The 21,822-nt window shown below is 47.2% G+C and overlaps 2 protein-coding genes across 10 annotated transcripts in view; one reads left to right on the plus strand and one right to left on the minus strand.

Annotated features, from left to right (window-relative positions):
• Positions 1-16,049, minus strand: part of AIMP1 (aminoacyl tRNA synthetase complex interacting multifunctional protein 1) — a 324,905-nt gene extending 308,856 nt beyond the window's left edge. The window contains exon 1 of one of the 3 annotated variants that reach the window (XM_069630939.1): positions 15,927-16,049. In XM_069630939.1, the coding sequence (XP_069487040.1) occupies positions 15,927-16,024 (98 nt within the window). In that variant the 5' untranslated portion in view covers positions 16,025-16,049. The other 2 variants (XM_069630941.1, XM_069630943.1) reach the window with 2 other exon arrangements.
• The window catches only part of TBCK (TBC1 domain containing kinase), a 2,754,978-nt gene continuing 2,749,204 nt past the window's right edge, over positions 16,049-21,822 (plus strand). For 4 of the 7 annotated variants that reach the window (XM_069630931.1, XM_069630933.1, XM_069630936.1 and 1 more), the window contains exon 1: positions 16,049-16,134. The gene's annotated coding sequence lies outside the window, so the exon portion shown is untranslated. Of the gene's footprint in view, positions 16,221-21,822 lie in introns of all 7 variants that reach the window. The other 3 variants (XM_069630934.1, XM_069630935.1, XM_069630938.1) reach the window with 2 other exon arrangements.

Below are 21,822 nucleotides of genomic sequence, written 5' to 3' on the forward strand. Positions count from 1 at the left end.
AAAAACAAAGCTTGTCAGCCACAGGATGGTTCCAGGGCACTTCTGAAGGCTTCCTTTGGCAGGGCACCGAGCAGACATCGGGAAAGGATGGTCCCTCCACTCCAGGGGTCATAGCACCTTCGCAGGACTACTAAAGAACAAGCGCAAGACAGGGCTCCTCCTCGACAGCAGCAGAAGTTAGTTGACAGGCCTCCTTCAGTCGGGTCTCAGGTCTCTTCACAGGTCTCACAGCTGGATAGGATACTTGGCTCCTTCAGGTTTCTCCAGGACCTCTGAAGAATGGGTGCAGGGGCCCTCTTCTTATCCTAAAAGCCAGGTAAGAGCTGAAACTCCCACTAGCCAATAGAAGGACTATCCCACACACACCCCAGCAGTGGTCCAATCAGGACCACTGGCGGGAACATTCATGAATACCACTCAGACACACAGAAACCAGTATGTGGATTGGAGTCAGACTGACCCAGCCCACATCCTGCCAGCAAACACACACAGCCCTCCAGAAGCCCGCCAAAAGCTCCTGCTTTCCCGGGCACTGGAAGTCCTTAAAAGGATTTTCCTGGCCTCTCAGGCCAGGAAGAAGGCTAAAGAACAAGATGGCAAAAGAACAGGCGACAAATATCGTGGCACGGCCATGTTTGACCAGTAGCCACAGTTAGTAGCCAAACGCGGTAAAGCTAAAATGAAATTCCCCAATAAGTGGGGAAAAGTCACTGCTGCCACCAGCCCATCTTTTTAACACACAGAGTAACCAAAAATCCTCTGAGTGTTAGTCTAGGGCAAAACGAAAATGCACTCCATTGTACTGCAGTGTAAGCTGCTTTGCACAATGATAAAAAGTTACCACAAGTGATACAAAAGTAACCAAAAGTAGTAACATAGTCACTCGACTAAGGGAAACAATGTTTCCCAGTACTGTTAGCCTGAAGACATATCAGTTTCCCCATAACATATGAGCAAAGGCCAGTGTAGTAAAAGGTAAGCCTTCACTGCACTGCAAAAAGTACAGGTTAGATTAAAAAAAAAAAAAGCAAAACGTTTAGGGGTTCCATAAAGTTGGAAGGAAAGGAGCAGTAAAGAGAATCTTTCCTAACAGTGGTACACAAGGAATAAAAGGGCCATATTGACAAGATTTCTGTGAGTAAAAAGGCCTGACATGCACCTTATCTGGAGGCTTGCTACTGTCTCACCGAGACTTAGTTCACAGCCAGCTCTGTCATGAGTTTTGACACTCTCCGAACCCAGAACCAACCGTCCCGGGGGAGGTGTGGCCTTGATTTTCCCAGAGTGGATCCCTGATTCTATCATCGCTTCTTGCCTCTACCTCCCAACTTCTCCTCAGAGACTTGAACATCAACCTGGATGATACCAGCCCTTCTTCAGGACTCTTTCGCAACCTCTGCAATTCCCTATCTGTCTCTATTCTTCCCTCTGGCCCAACTCACTCTGCAGGGCACACCCTCGATGTTATGATCTCCTCAGACCTCCCCTTCTCTAACCCTCTCAACTCCCTCTCTTGGAGTGATCACTTTCTCCTTTCTTCCCACCTCTCTCTTCCCCACAGGTCAAGCCGACTCCAGCACTGCCACCTACATTCTCTTTGTAGGTGGCATTCTCTTTGTAAATGACACCCATGAAGCGTGTGTCATTTGAGGCTTTTGCCGCTACTTTCTCTCCTCCTCCTGCAACTTCGGCTGACTCACATCCTGACACAGCCCCCTCTAACCTTCATCTATAACATTCTGGATGTCCTTGCCCCTGTCACGAGGGTCCGCTTGAAGCACAAATCAAAGTGCAACTTTTGGTAAGATTCCAACCTCGCCATCAGGTGGGGGGCCTCGGGCGCACCACCTGACGAAATGGCCTGCTGCCTGCTCCAAAGGCAGTACAGACTCTCTGTCCTCTCTCTAAGAAGAGAGCCTACATCCAAGCCTTCATCTCTGCGGCATCTAACAAGCTCGGCCAAACCTTTCAAAATCTGCAAGGAGCTGGGCAATCCTGCGGCAGTCTCTACCACTCACGTTCCCTCCCAAGCCCTCTGCATCCCTTGGCCTCTCATTTCACTACTAAAACTCAGGACATTCCTCCTCCTCCTCCTCCTCCACCTCCACTACCACCACCACTCCAGGCCTGCCTGGGCCGTCTCTCGTCCTACTTTCTCCTCCTTTCCCCTGTTCACTCCCGACGATGTTGATAGACAAGTCCCATCTATGAAAGTCTCATCAAAGCAGGTTCTGCCCTGCTCATCCGGATCAAGGACAACAGACACCCTTGCTCCAGTCTTGGCTGATTTCTGCAATCATTCCTTTGCCACTGGAACTTTCCCCTCCCACTTAAGCACTCTCTTGTGCACCCCCTTCTAAAAAAGCCCTCGGCTGATCCTTTCTCTCCGGCTAAATATCGCCCGATCTCCATCACTCCTTTTATGGGCAAACTCTTGGAAAAGCTGGCCATCTCTCAGCTTAATCTACATACTGAATCTGTTGGTTGCCTCCATGACCACCAGTCTGGCTTCAGAGCTGCCACAAGCACTGAAACCGCTCTCCTGAAAACTCGTGAAGACTTGCTTTCCAATCTTGACTCTTATCTCCCTTCTGTCCTCATTCTCCTTGATCTATCCTCTGCTTGTGAAACGGTCAACCATGCCATCCTGCTCAATCGTCTCAGGGACAACCTTGGTATTACTGATCAGGCCCTGGCCTGGTTGACATTCTTTCTCACTGACCGACTCTCAGGTCCAACTGGGGTCTTTCTTCACTTCAATCTCTCTCTACTTGTGGTGTTCCCCAGGTGTCTAACCTCTCTCCCTCTTCAACCAGTACCTGACACCTCTTGCCCACTCATCGCTACTTTCTGCTCCAATGTTCAATGTTATGCGGATGGCACTCAGCTCTCTTTCAGGTTCCCCTCAGCCACCTCTGCTTCTTCTCTCATACCAGACTGTCTGGCCGCAATTCAGGAAACGGTGTGCCACCAATGAGCTATGCCTTAATGTGAGAAAAACAGAGATCCTCCTCATTGGGACACCCGCTCCCTCCCTTCCTCTCTCTCTCTGGCCACCCACTCTGGGCCCTCCTCCTGCTCTTTCCCGTGAGGCTAAGAACCTTGGTGTCATCTTTGACTCCACCCTCTCCTCTCCTCACATCTCTGACGTGTCTAAGAAGTCAAACTATCAGCTGCACCTCCTCAGAGGTAGTCTGCCTTCCCTCACTTTCCCCCAGAAGCTCACCGTCTCAAGAGCTCTGGTTCTCTCTTGGCTGGACTATTGAACAGCCTCTTCGGTATTATATGATAAGGCATTTATAATGCACCTATACACAAGTGTTTCAAGGCGCGACGAGGCAAGGGAAGAGAACAGGGGGAAGACAAATATGACGATCTTACTAGGCCAGGTCAAATTGAGATCGCGCAAGTGCAGGGGAGGAGGGAGGGGAAAAATGTAATCTTCCTGCCGCTACTCTTCGACCTTTACAACTTATCCAGAACAGGACTGCAAGACTTGTCCTTGGCCTCAAGCCCAACTCTGAAATCTCTTCACTGGTTCCCTGTGGCTGCAAGGATCAACGTCAAAACCCTTGGCATTGCCCACAAGGCTTTCTGGGGCCTAGGACCACTCTACCTCCAACTTTCTCTACCAAAACATATTCCTTCTCGAGCTCTCTGCTCATCTACCTCCAACTCTCTGAGGGTCAGACGCTTCTCCAAACAGAGAGTTGGGGGCAGATCCATCTCCTCGGCTGGGGCGTCCCTCTGGAACAGGCTCCCTGCCCCTCTCAAACTTGAGCAGAACCAACTCCGGTTCCTGAAGCAACTCAAGACCTTCCTTTTCGCTTCGGCTTTCTCTCCCCTGCTGATGCACCCGACTGCTCCGTGCACTGGTCACCCTCTGAACTCGGGCCCAGGCTCCTGCATGTCCAGTTCCCCCCCTTGCACTGCCCCTGGGCTCCCCAGCACTTGAGGGTCTGTATCTGCAACCCTACAGTTCCCTCTCTCTGCACTTATGAGCCACCCGCTGGCTGCCCTTGTGATTTAACTGCACTTCCCCTCTACCGTCTTCCTCCCCTACTTGCGCAATCTTTTTTTAAAAAATGTTATTTAATTTAAGTGGTGCATATTGGTTATACAAATTAAACTTTCACCACCGTACTTTCCAAGCAGTAAAAGAGAAATAAAACAAGACAAAGGGAAGGCGAAAAACCCCATGCTTCCAGCCACAACAATCAACTAATGTTCTTCCAATGTCTTTTGAATAACAATTAGAAGTTTAACCAGTGCCAATGTTATAGAATTTTTCTCTTAATAACAAGATTTTCCACCATTCTTCTGTCGGTCTGGGGCCATACTTGGTGATCACCTCACTCATTAAATTCTCTCTTTGATCTTCCAGAGCAGGACATTCCATCACCAAGTGTTTTAAACTTTCTCTTGAATCTTCAGCTTTGCACAACCTGCAGATCCATGAGGCACATCCGGACTTCCCCCACTGGACATTCTGCTTAGTCTTAAATAAGTTTAGGTGAAATCTGAGAAACTGGTCCCTGAAAAACCAATTTGGGAAGGATTGCAAGTACCTCGGGAAGTGTGTTTAGTTTGCGGCTTTCCTCCAATGCTTTCCCATACGATCTGTATTTCTGTTTCAGTTTGCGTACCGATCCAATCTTGGATATACAGTTTCTTTTTAGTTTTATCCGGATTATTGATAAGGGCTTGAGGTGATTCCCCCAAACTCGCTAAAAACGCCTTACATTTGACTTCCCATTCGATCAGGGCCGGCTCATTTTGTTCCGTTAAGGCTTTTTTCAAGCAAATGAAACCACCCTTCACCTGGTCTTCAATGCACTTCCTGTAGAACGCCAAGCCCTTCCAGTCAGCTATTGCCCCTAGCGAGGTGAGGCCAAGTTCCATCCTAACAGCTTGTATTGGGTTGATTTTAGGAATACTCAATGCCTTTTTCCAATAAGCCCCTTCTATTTTTGACCAATTTTCCTGTTAAAGCGGAGGGACGATTCGGCACTGTAGGTTAGAATTGGTGACACTTTAAAATGTAATCAATAGAGTCAATGAAAAGCCACAGTACCTCTTGAGTAATATCCTCCCTTGGCCTGCCAGATTTCGTGCTTTCTTTATAAGTGATTCATGTCTCGGGCATCAATCGCACTAGTGTTTAGACATACCCCAAGGTAAGCGAGGGAGTGTACCACAGGTATCTTCATGCCTAGAAGGTCCCATTCACGCTGTTTAACCCCCCCCCCCCAAAATCGACCTTTCCGAAAACCTAGAGGCAATACGAGTGATTTATTTGGATTGTCAGCCCATTTCTTTCAATGCAAGATTGTAAAGCGACCAATTGCCTTTGCAACCCCACGGGGGTTTGATACACGAGGGCCACATCGTCCGCATATAGAAGTCTCCCGACTTTCATGTTGGCAATTCTTGGTTGGAAACATCTAATGCCATTAAATGCTAACTCGACATCAGAAGTGAACAGATTGAATAGTTCTGGGGCCAAAGGGAACCCCTGCTTCAAGCCTTTGTTTGTATTAATAGCTTTAGTTAGGAGCCCTGTTCCATTCAGTCTTACTTTTACTGATGTGTTGTGGTGCAAGTCTTTCATTGGAGCCCACAGAGAAGTCGGACTGAGTCAAACGCTTGCGTTAGGCCAGTAAATGCAATATAGATTTTCTTTTTTACTTTCTGTACGAGCTTTCCACAGATTAAGGATAAAGATGTTTAAACTTGTGCCCATTCCTCTTACAAAACCCGATTGCCAGATGTCCCTGTGTCCCGAAGTAATGGCTCATTCTCTTAGAGGTTTCAGTATTAGAAAGGAAAAAATCTTCCTATGAACATCTAACAGGGCTATCGGGTGGTAATTGACAGGGTCTGACCGCAGGCCATTTTTATGGACCGGAATGATAATGTACTATTTCCATGAATTTGGGATCTTCTGTGACTTGACTATATAGGAAAATAGAATAGATAAGAATTTAGTCCATTGATCTTTATCCTGTTTTAGAAGGCGTTACTTAGGCCATCTGGATCCAGGGCTCTCGAACTAGAGGATTTATGAATAATCTCAGCAACAACCATTGGGTCAGTATCAATCAGGTCCCAAGACACCTTTATTGGTAGATTTATCAAGTCTGTCTCCGGGTTCGAGTCTGTCTCAGCATTCAAGTCATGGCAAGTCTAGAAATATGATATCCAAGTGGCAGCCGGAATGGGGTTCAGAATTAGAGCTTCCTGTGGGGTGTCAAGCTCGTTTATCATTCCCCACATCTCTGCCGTATTTCTAGTTCCAAGTAAAGTTAACAGCTTCTTGGCATCTTTCCTCCAAAATACTTTTTTATAGTGCTGTAGCCAATTGTGATATTGTTGGCAAATGTTTTGTCGGCAAATTATTGCAGATGCCGAATGATCATCATTCAGCAAAGCAATTTTTTGCCTCTTGATTTTTTTTTACCACAGTCTGATCGTAGGCATGTCGGTGTAAGGTAGAAGATTTATCAGTTTCCCCAGTTTTTACCTCAAATAGGTTAAATGGGGCCAGCTAGTGTATTGGCTCAAGAACTCCTTCTGCTTAAACGGGTTGTCAAGCCTGCTATTTTTTGCGTAGCAATTTTAACGCTATTCCTCCCCATGGTTGCATCCAGGTTCGTGCGATAGATATGGCCATTAATTTGGGCCACCGAAGTCAAGGTTGCAGATTCAATTGTGGTCCCTGTCCTCCATATGTTCCACTATCAACCTATTTGATGCAGCCACCATCTCTCTGGAAATGCAAATATAATCTAATACCTGGCCCCCCACTCTTCCCTTTCCTTGTCATCTTTGCAGGGGTGTCACTGGTGGTGTTTCCATTCAGTATTATCAGGTCTTTTGGGTATATGGTTTCCTTCCACGTAGATCCTCGTCTTTCAGCAGCCTTAGCACTGATAAGACTGATGACTAATTAGTTCTCCATGTTTGTCAATACACACCAAATGTAGGTCGCCACATACCACAAACCAGGGGTCTTTCCATTTCAACCTACATTTATCAATCCAATTTGCCACCTGTGTAGGCAAGTTCAGGCTTGCTATAATTGCTGGATTCCAATAAAGGTTAAAAAGGATCAGCATTTTTTGTTTTTTAACGTTTTCCCCGTCAATTTTTCCCACCAAGATTTGGATTAGCGGAGTTGGGGAGAGTTCTTCCAGTGTAGTAAGTTGTAATTGATTTTTAAATAATATTAGAAGACCAGATGTAGGCCGTCCTTTTGATCGCCAGATTAAGGTGGGATGAATAGCCATCCATCAGTGGCAAGGTTCTTAACCAAGTCTCTTGGAGGCAAAATAGATCATGTTCTTTTATCCCTTTGCCCCCTTTAGTCAAAAGATTTAGGAACCCCCTCGTGTTCCAGCTTGCCACAGTGAGGGGCTTAAGGTCAGTGAGTCGGGAGATCTATGGCATTTTAATTTTATCTGCAACCAAACCGATCAGCTATTTCCAATTTGCGCGATCTGAATGACACAAAGCCTGGTAAGATTGTTATTTTGTCCGCCCTTGTTTCCCCCTCCTTGTCTTGTCATGCCTAGAAACACTTGCTTGCCAGTGCTCCCTGTATGCCTGATTTCATCCTGGCATTGCAGGTGAGCACGGCACTCCTGTGACCCTCAGCCCCTTGGCTCAATTTTTGGGTTTGCCCCCCCACCCCCTGCCTTTGTCCACAATTCATCCCGTGTCCCTGGTTCCCCTTCCCTCCCTCCTCCCTGCCCACCCCCACACCCAGATTGGATCTTCCAGCACTCTTAAGCCACCTTCCCAGGGCAGCCCCTTGCCCGGCAGCCCCTGCGGCTAAGGACGGCTCCAACATTGACGGCTCCAAGATGTGTCTGCAGGTGTCAGCAGGGGAAGCTAGTGAAGCCAGCAGCTAACAGACACCAACAAAAACTGCAAGTGTGGCCTGGGTGGGGTGTAGAGCAATTGCTCTACTCCGGAAAGCCCCCGCCACTCTACCTTACCTTTTTCCATAACATAGACTGCCATAAACCTACACTAGGCATACTATCAGCCTGAATCTATTCATGACAGGATTGTAAAATGCTCCCTTTCATTGTATACTAACTTACCTGTCAATGTTAACAAACGCCACACCTGGAGAGAATTGTGAACTTTAGCCTGCGTCACAAATAGATAGAAATGTGAATGATAGCAGAGGCCGTAGATGAAGTTGTGAATGCTGGTGTGTGCCACTCTTAGATGAAATTGTGAGTGCTAGCCAATACCGAATCTAGATAGAAATGCAAGGACATTCACGCCAACGGTGTTAACCAAGCTGAGGCTGCCAGAGGCACGTCGCTGCTCTCTTACACTTTTCCCGCTTGTTCCCATTGGCTCACCCGCCCTCCCTTTTGGAGCCGCCAGAGCACCAGGGGACCACTCCTGTGGTGATGGTGCGTGGTGCAGGTGTCCTTTAACATTAACATACGCCAGACCCACACAGAATTGTGAATGTTAGCTATGCCTCTCCTACCTAGAAGTGTGAACATTAATTTTAACAATTTAGTATTTACATAGCGCTACGAACCCTCAGGTATCTGAGCACTGCTTATTATTACCCATGGTGTGTGGTGCTCATTTATCGGCCTCGGAAGGATGAAAGGCTGAGTTATGCCTGGCCGGGATTCGAACCTGCGTCAGCAGGCTCTGCACAGATGTCAAAGCGAGCGCTCTACTCGCTGTGCTATCGGACCGGCTGATTGAATAGCCGAAGCAGAAAATGGACGGAGTGGACTGAGTGAATGGGGCGGAATGGAATGAGTGGAACCTGCTGTAACCGCCCACACGTATCACAGTACACCTGTCCCCATGTTGTTGCCATATATCTGTATGCCCTATATATGCTATCTGTACCCCCAATATATATCTGTATCCCATATATTCCTGTATCCACCCTGTCGTATATCTGTATGTCGCTATGTACGTCCCCACCGTCCTGCTCACGTTCCTGGGCTCAGGCGCTTCTACTGATAACCACTAAATCACACCACTACGCTTACTATCTACTATATACCATCATTCAACTACAACACAGCTATACCCCTGATAATTTGGCCTAGCTGTTCACATACGAACACAACTACATGAACACCTCATCACCCTAATAAAACACAGCTAGCTGAGCACATTCCGGGCAGCTGTTCACATAGGCGTTCCTCAGGTCTAACGCAGCCAGAACCCAGTCTGGGTGTCCATGCAACAGACTTAACACATCCAACTGATTTCCTCAGCACAACACCTACCGCTAGGAAGCAGCTATCATCCAACAACTACACCAGCTGCACACACATCCGGTGCACCCACGCACCATACAACACTCTCTCTCTCTACTGACTTGAACTACGGTTCCCAAGGGCGTTCAACCGAGGTCATACCAATGATATATAAGGCGCTATATAAATGCCAGGTAACATAACATAACTTATGATATGGCATTTATAACGCACCTGTACACATCATTTAACAATTATGGTATTTTCTGTAAATATATCAAGTAGTCTAATATTGTGTTTACTTAAATAATGTTCAGTTTGCATATAAAGCATTTGATATATCTGAAAAGATGTTCTAAGCTTGAAGTAATCTACATGTAACAAGCATGCCATAGCCTTATATGGTATAGGGATGTTACAATGCAGCAGCGCAGAATATCAGAATATATTATCAAAAGTATTACATTATTCCCCCATCTTTCTGAGTCCCAGGCTTGCAACTTAACTTAGAATACCTACACATATCAGCATGTTTTACACTTTAGTTCTCCAAACACATTAACCTTTCACAGAGTCTATTCTAAATCTTTGTAAATCTGCCTGCCTCTACTCTCCACCCTCTACAACTCATCCAAAACAGGACTGCGAGACTTGTCCTTGGCCTCAAGCCCAGGGATCGGATCTCTCCAGGACTGAAATCTCTGCACTGGCTCCCAGTGGCGGCGATGATTAAGTGAAAAACCCTCTGCATTGTCCACAAGGCGTTCTGGCACCTGGGGCTGCAATACCTTCAACTCTCTCTTCCCAAATATCTTCCTTCTCAGCTCCAACTCCCTTAGGATCAGTCGCTTCTCCAAGCAACGTGTTGGTGGTAGATCTTTTTCTTCTGCTGGGGCCTCCCTCTGGGACAGCCTCCCTGCCTCTCTGAAACGTGAGGAGAACCATCTCCGGTTCCGGAAGCACCTCAAGACCTTGCTCTTTGCTTCTGTTTTCTCTCCTCATCTCCCCTGCTGATCTCCTTGCTCAAACTGCCCTGGTTACCTGGCTACCCTCTGACCTCGGACCCAGGTCCCCTCCCCGCCAGTTGCACTCCTGCACTGCCCCCCATGGCAACCCTTGCACTCGGGGACTGTCTCTGTAGCCCTACAGCCCCCTACCAGCACTTGACACCTTTTTTCTGCACTTACCCTTGCACTTGACACCAGCCGGCCGCACTTTTTGTTTATTTTACTGTTATCCTATGTACTGCACTCCGCCCCGCCCGCACTTGCGCAATCTCAATTTCACCTGGTCTAGTGAGATCGCTGTCTCTGCCTTCCCTCTGTTCCCCCTCCCTTGCCTCGTCGCGGTTTGAAACACTTGTGTATAGGCGCGTTATAAATGCCATATCATACACTGGGCCAGCCCAGAACTATTATTCCAGAGTATGCCCTGTGGAAAAATATAAACTTTTTGGATACCCTTGGAGGGGTCACAGTACACCACTCTACAGACAAGCCTCGACACAATTGGACCACTAGAGTGGTGACTGGGGCAGTATTAAAAATATGTTGAAAATAAAAAACCTAATAACTACCACCTCCGAAACTGTTACATGTCTCCTGAGTTCATATGATGGTTTTCATGGTAGTGGAACTGGGCATCAGACAAACCAGTGGACATGGAAGTTAATCCATCATTGAAAGCTGTAGCAAACAAGCAGATAATGTGCATGTGATTGCAAGTTATGCACTGTGCATGAGATTTAAATGTAAATAACAGCAGCTGCCTCAACTTCAGAAAGTTGCCCATGGGATTGATAGGCTCCCATATTATACTCGCCCCGATCCACCTTTAGCATTGTGCTCCACTGACTATGGCACAGACGTCCAGTTGTCACATTCAATGTCATAGCAATCCATGCTATGGCTAAAATAGCGTTGCTCCACCATTTATCTATATTATTAATTTCGCATTTGGCTGCATTTATACATTTTAAAATCTCATGCAGTCCCTGGTCTAAAAGGATGACTTTAGAGACCATCCTGGGGTCATCTGATGATCATCGAACTACACTAGAAGTCATTCCCATCATCAGACGTCATCACACTGTTAAAGTCATCAGCAAATATCTCAGAATGGTGGATGATGATTTGGGGGATGAGCTTAGGATGACAATGAATATGCTAACATTATCCCCATTTTAGAAAACTCTTTGTTCCTGATGCTTTTAGGATGACCTATCACGTCAAAAGATTGCACGTTTGTCCCTGATGATTCTGGGATGACCTGCTGATTACTTCAGAACATCAGAGTTTGTAGGATGATATGCGGACCGATACAGATTGTCATTCTGCTTTTGCTTAGTTGCACTTATGCTGAATCATCCCCCACTGTGGCAAGTGTAAAGCTTGAGACTATGTTGGGCCAAAGTGGAAGCCAGAGGCCTAAACATAGCATGCACCCATGAGAATCCTTTGCCATCCCAGTCAAAAGCAGGAACCCAGCACCTTCACAATCAATACATTTCCATGCTGACTTGTTAGGCAAGAATTGGTGGTGTACCACTGTGTGAGACTACACAACACTTATCTGCTTGGTATTAGGTAAGCCCACCTTTAGGTATAGGGCTGAACTACACAGGTTGGCAGTGTGACTGAGCAGCCAGGCCTATCTCAAGAGGGATAACTGTGAGCTGTACAAATGAAATCTGTAAATACAAGTAGCCAACTAACACTTACACTCAAGGTTTCAGTTATAAATAGTTATTTATTTAATTAACATCATTTTTTAAATAAGCGTTCTTTAGAAAGGCAATTCATGTAAAAATGTAAATTATACTTTTACATTTCAGAATCAGAGCAAGTTAGTGGATAATCTTTGGATATGCTTCATACACAATTGCTACAACGTGGGGCGATTTCAATCACAAGGACACTAATGGCATTTATATATCACACTAGTTTGCAGATTCTGAGGTTGCAGAAAGGAAAGGTTTAAGGAAGGAAAAGGGTTAAGCAGGTTCTCAGTATATGTGAGGACAACTAAATCTTCCAATGAAATCTAGACAAGCCTTTCCCAGCAGTAACAGTCTAAAACAAGTTACCGCCTATGAGGGACAAACCATATCAAAGTCAGTGGGCTAGAAGAGTCTGCAGGTACCAAGGTCACAAGACAGAGAGGTAAGTACCCAAAGCCTAAAGAGTACCTCTGGTTTGAAGAAGAGTGGTCCACCTCGCTACAATCCTGCTACAGTGTTGCAGACCCTGTGTTCCTGAGCCTTAGTCGTGGGGACAAGAGGGAGGACGTCTGTAGGGCTCCTGCGGTGGTACTTGGAGGTCGTTGGCGGCTACAGGCTCTTTTTGGTTCAGCGGCACTTTGTGGTTTCAGCGCTTAGTAAACAGCACTGTTGCAGAACTATGGTAACAGTTGGGGTTCCTTCACTCTTTGGGTCTGGTGAGGGGACACTAGCTCTGGTCGTCCTGAGGAGACTCCTGGAGCTTCTAGCCGAATTTCAGACGTTTCACTCAACTACGGATTACTCGACCCCTGGCACTTGCTTCTTGCAGCAATTAAGAAGTACAGCCAGACAGGGAAGATGGTCCAGTGGAGTTCGTCTCTGGGTTAGTTGGTACCACTAACCCAAGGCGAGAAGTCCATTCCGGAGCTTCTCTGTCTGAAAAGGGAGTTTCAGCAAAGCAGCAGGGCTTTACCGGGCAATTCAAAGGTCCAGGAGAATGCAGCAAGCTTAGTTCACGGTTTCTTCGTCGGGTGTTTCTCCCAGTAGTCGACTCTGCCTCTAGTCCCAAAACCCTTGCCTTTTAAGCAGGTTTCTCCCATTCATGCACAGCCTAGGCTGTCAATCACACATCAGGGTCACTGTCCTGAAAGGGCAGCCAGCCAGTCATTCAGGACTGGTTGCATTCAGGCATTCCTAGAAAGGGGAGTTTCGGGACGCTCCCTCACATCCTGTCCTTCCAGACACACTGGAGTCAGAGGTGGGACTCAGGGCTGAAGTGCGCCAAAGGCAAGACAAACAAAGGGCTTCAATCTGTTTAACGCACAGAGTAAAACCCAAGAAAGACCTCACAAACAGAAAATGGCAAAAAGAAAAAAAAGACAGGGGCCGTAGGTGCTATACTGCAGCTGAGGGTTCAGCCTGCGGTAGAAAAGCACAACGGTAGGAAAAATTAAACCACTGCCACTAGTCATTTAAAAGTAGGGGGGCAACATAAAAATGTTACATGAGAATGTAGGATAAGGGGCTACTAGGTAACCCCCCAGCACTCCACATAAAATGGTGTGTGCTGGACCCGCAAAGAGAAATGGTAAGTAAAGTCATTTTCACGTTACTATTCTTGGGAACAGTAGTTCACACAAGAAAATGTATTTTAAACCTTATGAGAAATCTAAAGGATTTCTCAGTGACACTGCACTGAAGTTGATGTGTGTCACCATACAAAAAGTAGATGCATATGGAGTTTGTCAGACTCCCAAAACAGTGAAAACACATAATCCAAAAGGTCAAAACACATGATGCAGTGGGAAAAGGGTCTCATTCACTCCAGGGTTAAAATTAAAAAGTCCTACAGTCCAGCAAAAGAGCTGGGGTCTCTAAGGTTGAAGGGAATTAGCACAGAAATGAGAATTCTCCCTAACATGACTGCACCAATGCAGTATTCACATGCACTCCTTCACACAATATTCATGTTTTCTTTGCGCAAAATCCAAAAATCAACAACCAGAACAGAAAGTACATCCAGGATAAAAAAAAATGTTTTAAAAAAAGAGAAAAGGATCCAAATAAGAAGCAATAAACAAACGGAATCACAAAGTCCCATCAACTACCCACAACCTACCAAATACAAGCAACAACAAACCATAAACAGCAAAAACTAAACCTAAAAGACCATGAAAAACACCCATTGAAAGAGGACGCCCACTAAGGAACACAACCCACGCATCATGCCTCTCCACAAGAAAGATAAAGAAGCCAGAAAAGTCAACAGAAATAATAAGAAATCCCAAAACACTCGGGAAGGCACGGACCAGCATAATCCCACGACCCCAAAAAAACTTGACAAACATCTGAGATGGCCCAAGGAGACATACAAATAACAGAGCAAAGACATACTACAATGCTCGCTACCTGTCCACATACGACAACGTGGTAAACAAAAACAGCACAGCAACAATGAACCGACAGCCAACAAGCTTCACGAATACAAGCCCAACCAGGACACCATACGGATAACAACTAATAAACCAACCCAACCAGAACAAGGAACAAATTGGAAACCACCACACTCACTCTACACCCCCTATATCACCAAGACTGGAACAACAGAGGGATAGCTACCCCATTTACCACCCGGAAACAAATCAACCCCGCCATAAACCATATCAGTCTACTCGACAAAGAGACTAACCAACAAAGAACCACCCCACCCAAAAGGCTCAACTGGGAAAAACCCACCGCGAACAGAAACCCAACCGACAACACACCCGTCAGAACAAGCAATACTAACAACAACAACACAAAAGGGAAATCCAGCAAACTACACTGCAGCCTCCTCAACATTAGATCCATTGCAAAACACTCAACAGAAACCAATGACCTAAGCGAAGGAGGCACAGACGTGCTCTTCCTTACAGAAACCTGGCTATAAGACAACTATAAAGTTATCGCGAAGGAAGCAATATCCGACAATTATAAATTAATACACGCCAACAGAGAAAACCGAATAGGAGGTGGAATCGCAATTATACACAAAAAACACACCGAGGATCTCGAATCATCAAAACAACGCGGAAAACTATGAATCCCTCATAATCAAGATAGAACTCAACGACCAATACAACATAGTATTCCTACTGATCTACAGACCATCTTCTTACAAACCCAACTTTGCAACAAAACTAGCGGACGAGGCCACCATGCTATTAACCAACCCACCACGACAACCTAGGTGAAAGAGATCCCACTGATAAAAACATAGATACTCAACAATTGGATCACCAAGGCCATTGACCAATTAGCACCAGCTAAAACATTCAAAGCAACACCAAAAAAACTGGCAGCAAAATGGTTCACAGAAAAACAACTGCAAAATGGAAACAATACACCAGACAAGACTAAATAAAAAGTCACTTACACCAGAGCAGGGTCTGTGTAGTAGCTGCACAGCAGTTACCTCTTCTGCGAACATTATTTGATTATCTGGCACAGGTTTTTTTATATATATATATATATATATATATATATATCGTAACTTACACCAAGAGCACGGTCTGTGTAGCAGCTACACAGCAGTTACTGCGTCTGCGAGCCTTAGCCTGTGCAGGTACTATTATTTATGTACAGGGTCTGTGTAGTAGCTGCCCAGCAGTTACTGCGTCTGCAAGCATTGCAGAGTCTGAACCGTACGGTAAATGAGCTTCGGAGCAGCTACTGTGTCTATGCCAACAACAGGCTGCCCCATGTAATTTCAAAACCAGATGTTTAGAAAATCACGTACTTACAATATTTGATTTCAACAAGTGATAAGTACAATACAAGGAATTACAGCTTCGACGTGTGTTCCTAGAGGTTGCAAAAGGGCTCCGCTTAACAATACAACAACAAAGAGGTGAGAACGTCTAAGTTGATCGATGCTAAAAAAAATTCACTAGAAGAGCTGGATCGCATGCACTCACCTGATACTGCCTGGAAAATGGACATGCGCGTTTTCTAAAGGGTAGTGTCTAGTTCCCATTCGAGAAACGGACCATAGCAAGGGCCGCCTCCACTTCATCACGTGGGCAGCACTGCACGTGGGCTGCTCTGCATCCCGTGAGTTTCAACGTCCGCTTCATCACGTGGGCTGCTGTGCATCACACGGGTTTCAGCGTTCAAGTCACCAGGGTGAGATTTACTCAAAATACAGGCGGGTTCCGTTTTTTTCCCGTTATTTCAGTGTCTTTTTGGGACGTGCAACGTGCATCACAGGGGTGAGGCAATATTGGGGAAGGGGTATTGTGTATATTGGGGGTTTGTAATGTGCATTGGTTGAGATTTACTTAAAGTACAGTTGGATTCAGTTCGTTTTGGGATTTTTTCATGCAGATGTGCGACTTGTTTTTTATGGTGTTGGGATGAGCACAGTGCATTCCTCCTTTCCCAATGTGCCAGCGAACAGTTATCCTCCCCACTGGAGGGGGAGGAAGGGGGTTGGAGGATTTGGTATGTGCAGCAGATGGGGGGGGGGGAGTGGGGGGGGGGGGGGGGGGGGGTGTGTGTGTGTGTGTGTGTGTGTGTGTGTGTGTGTGTGTGTGTGTGTGTGTGTGTGTGTGTGTGTGTGTGTGTGTGTGTGTGTGTGTGTGTGTGTGTGTGTGTGTGTGTGTGTGTGTGTGTGTGTGTGTGTGTGTGTGTGTGTGTGTGTGTGTGTGTGTGTGTGTGTGTGTGTGTGTGTGTGTGTGTGTGTGTGTGTGTGTGTGTGTGTGTGTGTGTGTGTGTGTGTGTGTGTGTATATAATCAATCAAATGTGTCGGGTGGAATGTTAATGGTACGAGAGTTCCTCGGAGTGACTGTTGGAGCCAGCTTACATGGGGGCTGGTAGATGTTACTTTATGCATATCTTAAACATCAATACGCATCTGTAACCTACACAGAACAGAAATAAACACACTTAAATTATCAGAGACAAGTACCAACATTCTTACATTGGTGACGAGGATTTAAGGTGCGTCTAAAAGAAAAACAGTGGAAAAGTCGAAGTGCCAGCGGCGGTCTGAGCGAATGGTAAACGTGTTTACCATAGACGGTTGAAAGGTTTGCAGGGCGCACACAGAAGACTGCCGCTCGCCGGCTGCAAGAAATAAGCACCGGGTCATCTGTAAAGAAGACACCTACCAGCCCTCCCCCCCCACCTCTCAGGTTCCAGGTGAGCAATTTGGCTTTAACAGTGTTAAGGGCGCCTGGAGGGACTATTGCGCACAGCCTGATGTTGAGGCCTGAGTAGGCCCTAGGTACGCATCCGTACAAAAATTAAACACGGAGCCACAGGATCGTTCAACTTACTTTAATGCTTACAGAGCGGCAACTGCCGTACCCCTGGCCCCGCCCCTCCCACGCCCCAGCGTAGCGTCCAGTACGCAAGGACCGCAACGGTGGTCCGCCCACACAACGATGTGGGCTGGCTGACATCTCCCCCCCTTTTTAACATATGAGTCCGCTCTCACTTAATATCCCCTTTCTTCTATGAGGTGTAGCAGTTTTATGCGGCTCCGTTGTGGTCTTCTTGCCCGGCTTTGGGTCACGCCCTCGACGGCCGGCATCGTGGGATTCCGCTCACCCTCTGTCTCTTCCCCATCACCCAGATAGGGTTCATCCTGTGCTCTGTCTTCTTCGCTGTCTCTGTTCCTTTCCCACTCTTGTCCCTGATTGGACGCCACACGTTTGAAGTACGATATGTTTAGGGTCACGGTCGAGCTGTCCTGTCTCTGTGCCGTCACCATCGTGCCTTTCTTGTGCGTCACAACAAGTGGGGTGGGTGCATAAGTGGCTTCTTCTTTGCGAGTCTTTGGTTGTCTGAACCATACCTCGTCCCCAGGCTGTATGGGGTTTTCATGGGCTCGTCTCTTACGGTCGGTGACTTCTTTCATCTTCGCTTTCCTCTCGTCATCGTTAATCCTCGCCTCCTGCTCAAGTATCGTCGGTTCTCGTGACTGGGGGTCTTCCGGTAGTCTCGTTGTGATTGGTCTCCTGAACATAAGGTCGGCGGGACATATTCCTGTCGTGCTGTGTGGTGTGCGTCTATATTCTCTGAGCAATTGATTGAGGGCCTGCTTGAACGGCTTGTTTTGAACGTGTGCAATTTGGAGGGTCCTCTTGATGCTGGCCATGAACCTTTCGATCATGCCATTTGCCTGTGGCCATCGTGGGTTTATCTTGCGATGCTGAAAACCCATGTACTTGGCAACGTTCTGGAAGTCATGGCTTACGAATGAGGGGCCGTTATCCGACTTTATGATCTTGGGGATCCCGTATGCTGACAACATGCGGTCGAGCGCCTGGATGATGCTCGACGTTGAGCTGCTTTCTACTATCTGCATCAGGGAACCGTGAATATTCATCCATGAGTACTATTACGTGTGTGCCATCGCTCAGAGGTCCAAGTAGGTCTACAGCGAGTTCTTCCCACACTTGTTTTGGTAGCGGTGATGTTTGCAGTGGGTTTGGATGTGGTGGTGGTGATACCTGTGCGCAAATGTGACAGCCACCTACTATGCTTTCTACCAGCCTGTCAAGGTGTGGGAACCATACCTTCTGCCTGAAAAGGCGCCTTGTCGCGACCACCCCTCAGTGGCCTTCATGCGCTAGGTGCACCGTTTTGTCCCGGATCGTTCTTGGAATAACCACTTTGCATCCTTTCAGCAGTATGTGATCTTCTACCACTGTCAACTCGTCTTGCACCTGGTCAAACCATTTGACATCTTCTTGTGTGGTTTCTGCCTCTGACTTTGCCTGTTGTCTCATGGGCGTCTTCCTGTTATTCTGTAGGCAGTGTTGCACTATTCGGAGGGCTGGGTCACATTCAGACTGGGTGGCGAGATCTGTCTACCCCATCGGCAGCGGTTGAAGGTGGTGAATTACATAATTTATGTATGCATCTGCGATGGAGGGTTGTGTTTCGGTGGATTCTGTGGGATGACGCGACAAGTAGTCTGCCAGATTTTCATCCTTTACAGGGCGATGTCTCACTGTGAATTTATAGTCCTGTAGACCTGTTAGGCGATCCTCTGCACACCAGGCCACGACACATCAGAACACTGCTCACATTCCCCCAACACCTCCTCCCAAGCTTCGAGGCTCAAGTGATTCGGTGAAGCCACAGAACCGAAAACTCCGTACCGTTGTACGGGCTCGATTGCAACCCTTTCTGCATTGGCAACTGCCTTGGAGAACGTATAGCAGAAAGGGCGGCCCTACGTCTCCACGCCGGTCACGTGATACGCTATGGCGTTCCCCATGTGATCTTGGTGGACGTCACATGATCCAGAGAAGTCACGTGACCCAGGGGCGATCAGTATAAAGTTCTGAGAGACAGAACGCTCATTGCTTCTCAGCTGGCTTCGGACACTGTTTGGCGTTACATCTTGCTCCTTGTTGCCTTGATCACGGAACTCTATCTCGGACTCCCTTGGACACCCCTTGGTACTTTTGCTTGGAACTGTTTACCTGTTGCCGGATATTTGGACTGCACCTCGACTTGTTTTTGGATCATCCCTTGGTACCTTGCTGATCTTCTACGCCTTCTCCCTACTGGGGATTCAAGTCAAGCCCTGACTCCCACAGGTGGCTACCCTTCATCCACGCTAACCTGCGGTTCTACTATTCCAGGGACCGCCGCATCTAATGAGCCTCGAACCTCCCTACTAGGTTACCTGGGTCTCCCTTACACCAGATAGGTAAGACACTTTAGATTCTTTCGTTTACCTGCCTGTATTGTGATTGCCTGGTGCTTAACCTCCTTCCTTCTTGACAGCAGCATCGGTGTTCCAGAGGCTCCGTGGATCTGGGAAGACATCTCTCACCTGTGGCCTCAAGGGTCGCACAGAGGGTTTCTATTTCGTTCCCCTGTGCGTCACTTGGGGACGGAGGTCTCATCGGTCTACACGACACTCAAGTCAGAACAGACTGAGAAGCCACATAGTCGTGTTAGACGATGCAGGGATCCACGGACGAACCCATAACTGCTTTAGTTCAGGCAATTACAATACTAAGGGCAGATATGGCCGCCGCGAACACAGTGATCCACCAAAGGCTGGATACCATACAGAGCGTTCAGCATCCCCTTCCTGCAGACCCGGAGTTTGGAGAGGGCAGCTCCTCCCCTACACCGCCAGTACCGACTCCAATAGTCCTCCCAACTCCTTCCCCCCTGGCTGCTCCTGAACGTTATCAGGGTGATCCCAAGACATTCAGAACCTTTGTTAACCAGTGCAAGTTACATTTCTTATGCAGGCCTTTGGCTTTTCCCACGTCCACTGCTAAGGCCGCCTTCGCCCTTTCCCATTTAGCTGGAACAGCTGCCGCTTGGGCTAATCCCCTGTTAGAAAACAATAGCCCGGTTCTTTATGACTTTGATTTATTGGTCCTAGAAATGTCCCGAGTATTCGATACTCGGCACAAGGCACAGTCTAGGGATTTGGAGTTGTTGGAATTGACTCAGGGCAAAAGAACGCTGATAGATTACATCACCAAGTTTAATCAGCTAGTTGCGGAAACATCATGGCCAGAAAATAAGCGGGCGGTGGTCTTTTACAGGGGGTTGAGTAACACCATGAAAGACGCTTTAGCAGTAATCCCTTCTATGCCTACTCAGTACCAGGAATTGGTTGATCTCGTCCTGCAGGTAGATGCACGCCGAGCGGAGCGTAGAGCTGAATCGGGGGCCTCCTCCTCTCCTCCTCTTGTTAATACTCACGTTTCCGTTACTGAAGAACCTATGCAAGTGGGAGGGGTACGCAGTCCTATTACTACATCTGAGAGGGAACGAAGAAGGGTTGATAATGCGTGCTTTTACTGTGGCACCACTGGACATTTCGTGAAAGAGTGTCCTCGACGTCCCAAGAAGAGTCAGGTTTTTCGGATGGCTCGACCTTAGGACCGGAGACCAGGTCGAGTGTCCCATCATCTTCTCCGGGAACCCCTCTTACCTTTGCTCGTGTTCAACCTATCTCCGTAAAGGCTACTCTATGTCCCTCTACTGGCCTTCTGCATGCTGTCAATATCATTATTGATTCTGGTGCCACTGGTAATTACATAGATATTGATTTGGCCCATTCCCTCAATCTGCCTTTAGTGGTAAAAACACGACCGGAACCTGTCCAAGCCGTAGACGGCTCCGCATTGATTTCTGGTCCTGTTAGACATCAAACCGCACCCCTCTTGTTGAACATACAGGACATACACACAGAAACCTTGAGTTTTGATTTGATCACCGCACCTCAATTCGGTATCATACTAGGGATACCCTGGTTACGTGAACATAATCCATTGATCAATTGGCAAGCAGGCACTGTACTCTTTGAGTCCGATATTTGTCAGAATTATTGTCTCCCGATCCATCAAGCCCCTGACACACCCTCTCGGGTCTTGGGAGCCCTAGCACAACTCACACTGACGGTTGACGATCCAGAAGTCATACAGTCCCATACTGTTGGGGGGTTGGTGTCTGGGATCCCGCCAGAATATCTGGCTTTCGAATCAGTATTCGATCGAGGCTCGTCTGAGGTACTTCCCCCACATAGACCTTATGACTGCCCAATCGAATTGCTTCCTGATTCCACCGTTCCTTCGGGCAGGATCTACTCCCTGTCTCCTTCGGAGGAACTGGTGTTAAAAGAATACGTACAGAATGCCCTGCGTTTAGGACACATCCGCCCCTCCACTTCACCAGCAGCAAGTCCTATCTTCTTTGTACCTAAGAAGGAGGGGGATTTACGTCCTTGTGTGGATTATCGGCGTCTTAACGCGATCACCAAGAAGGACAGATATACCATCCCGTTAATCACTCCACTCTTAGATCATTTAACACATGCTACCGTT

Source organism: Ambystoma mexicanum, chromosome 6q, assembly GCF_040938575.1.
Source record: "Ambystoma mexicanum isolate Mex_15411 chromosome 6q, UKY_AmexF1_1, whole genome shotgun sequence".
NCBI classification, from domain to species: Eukaryota; Metazoa; Chordata; class Amphibia; order Caudata; family Ambystomatidae; genus Ambystoma; species Ambystoma mexicanum.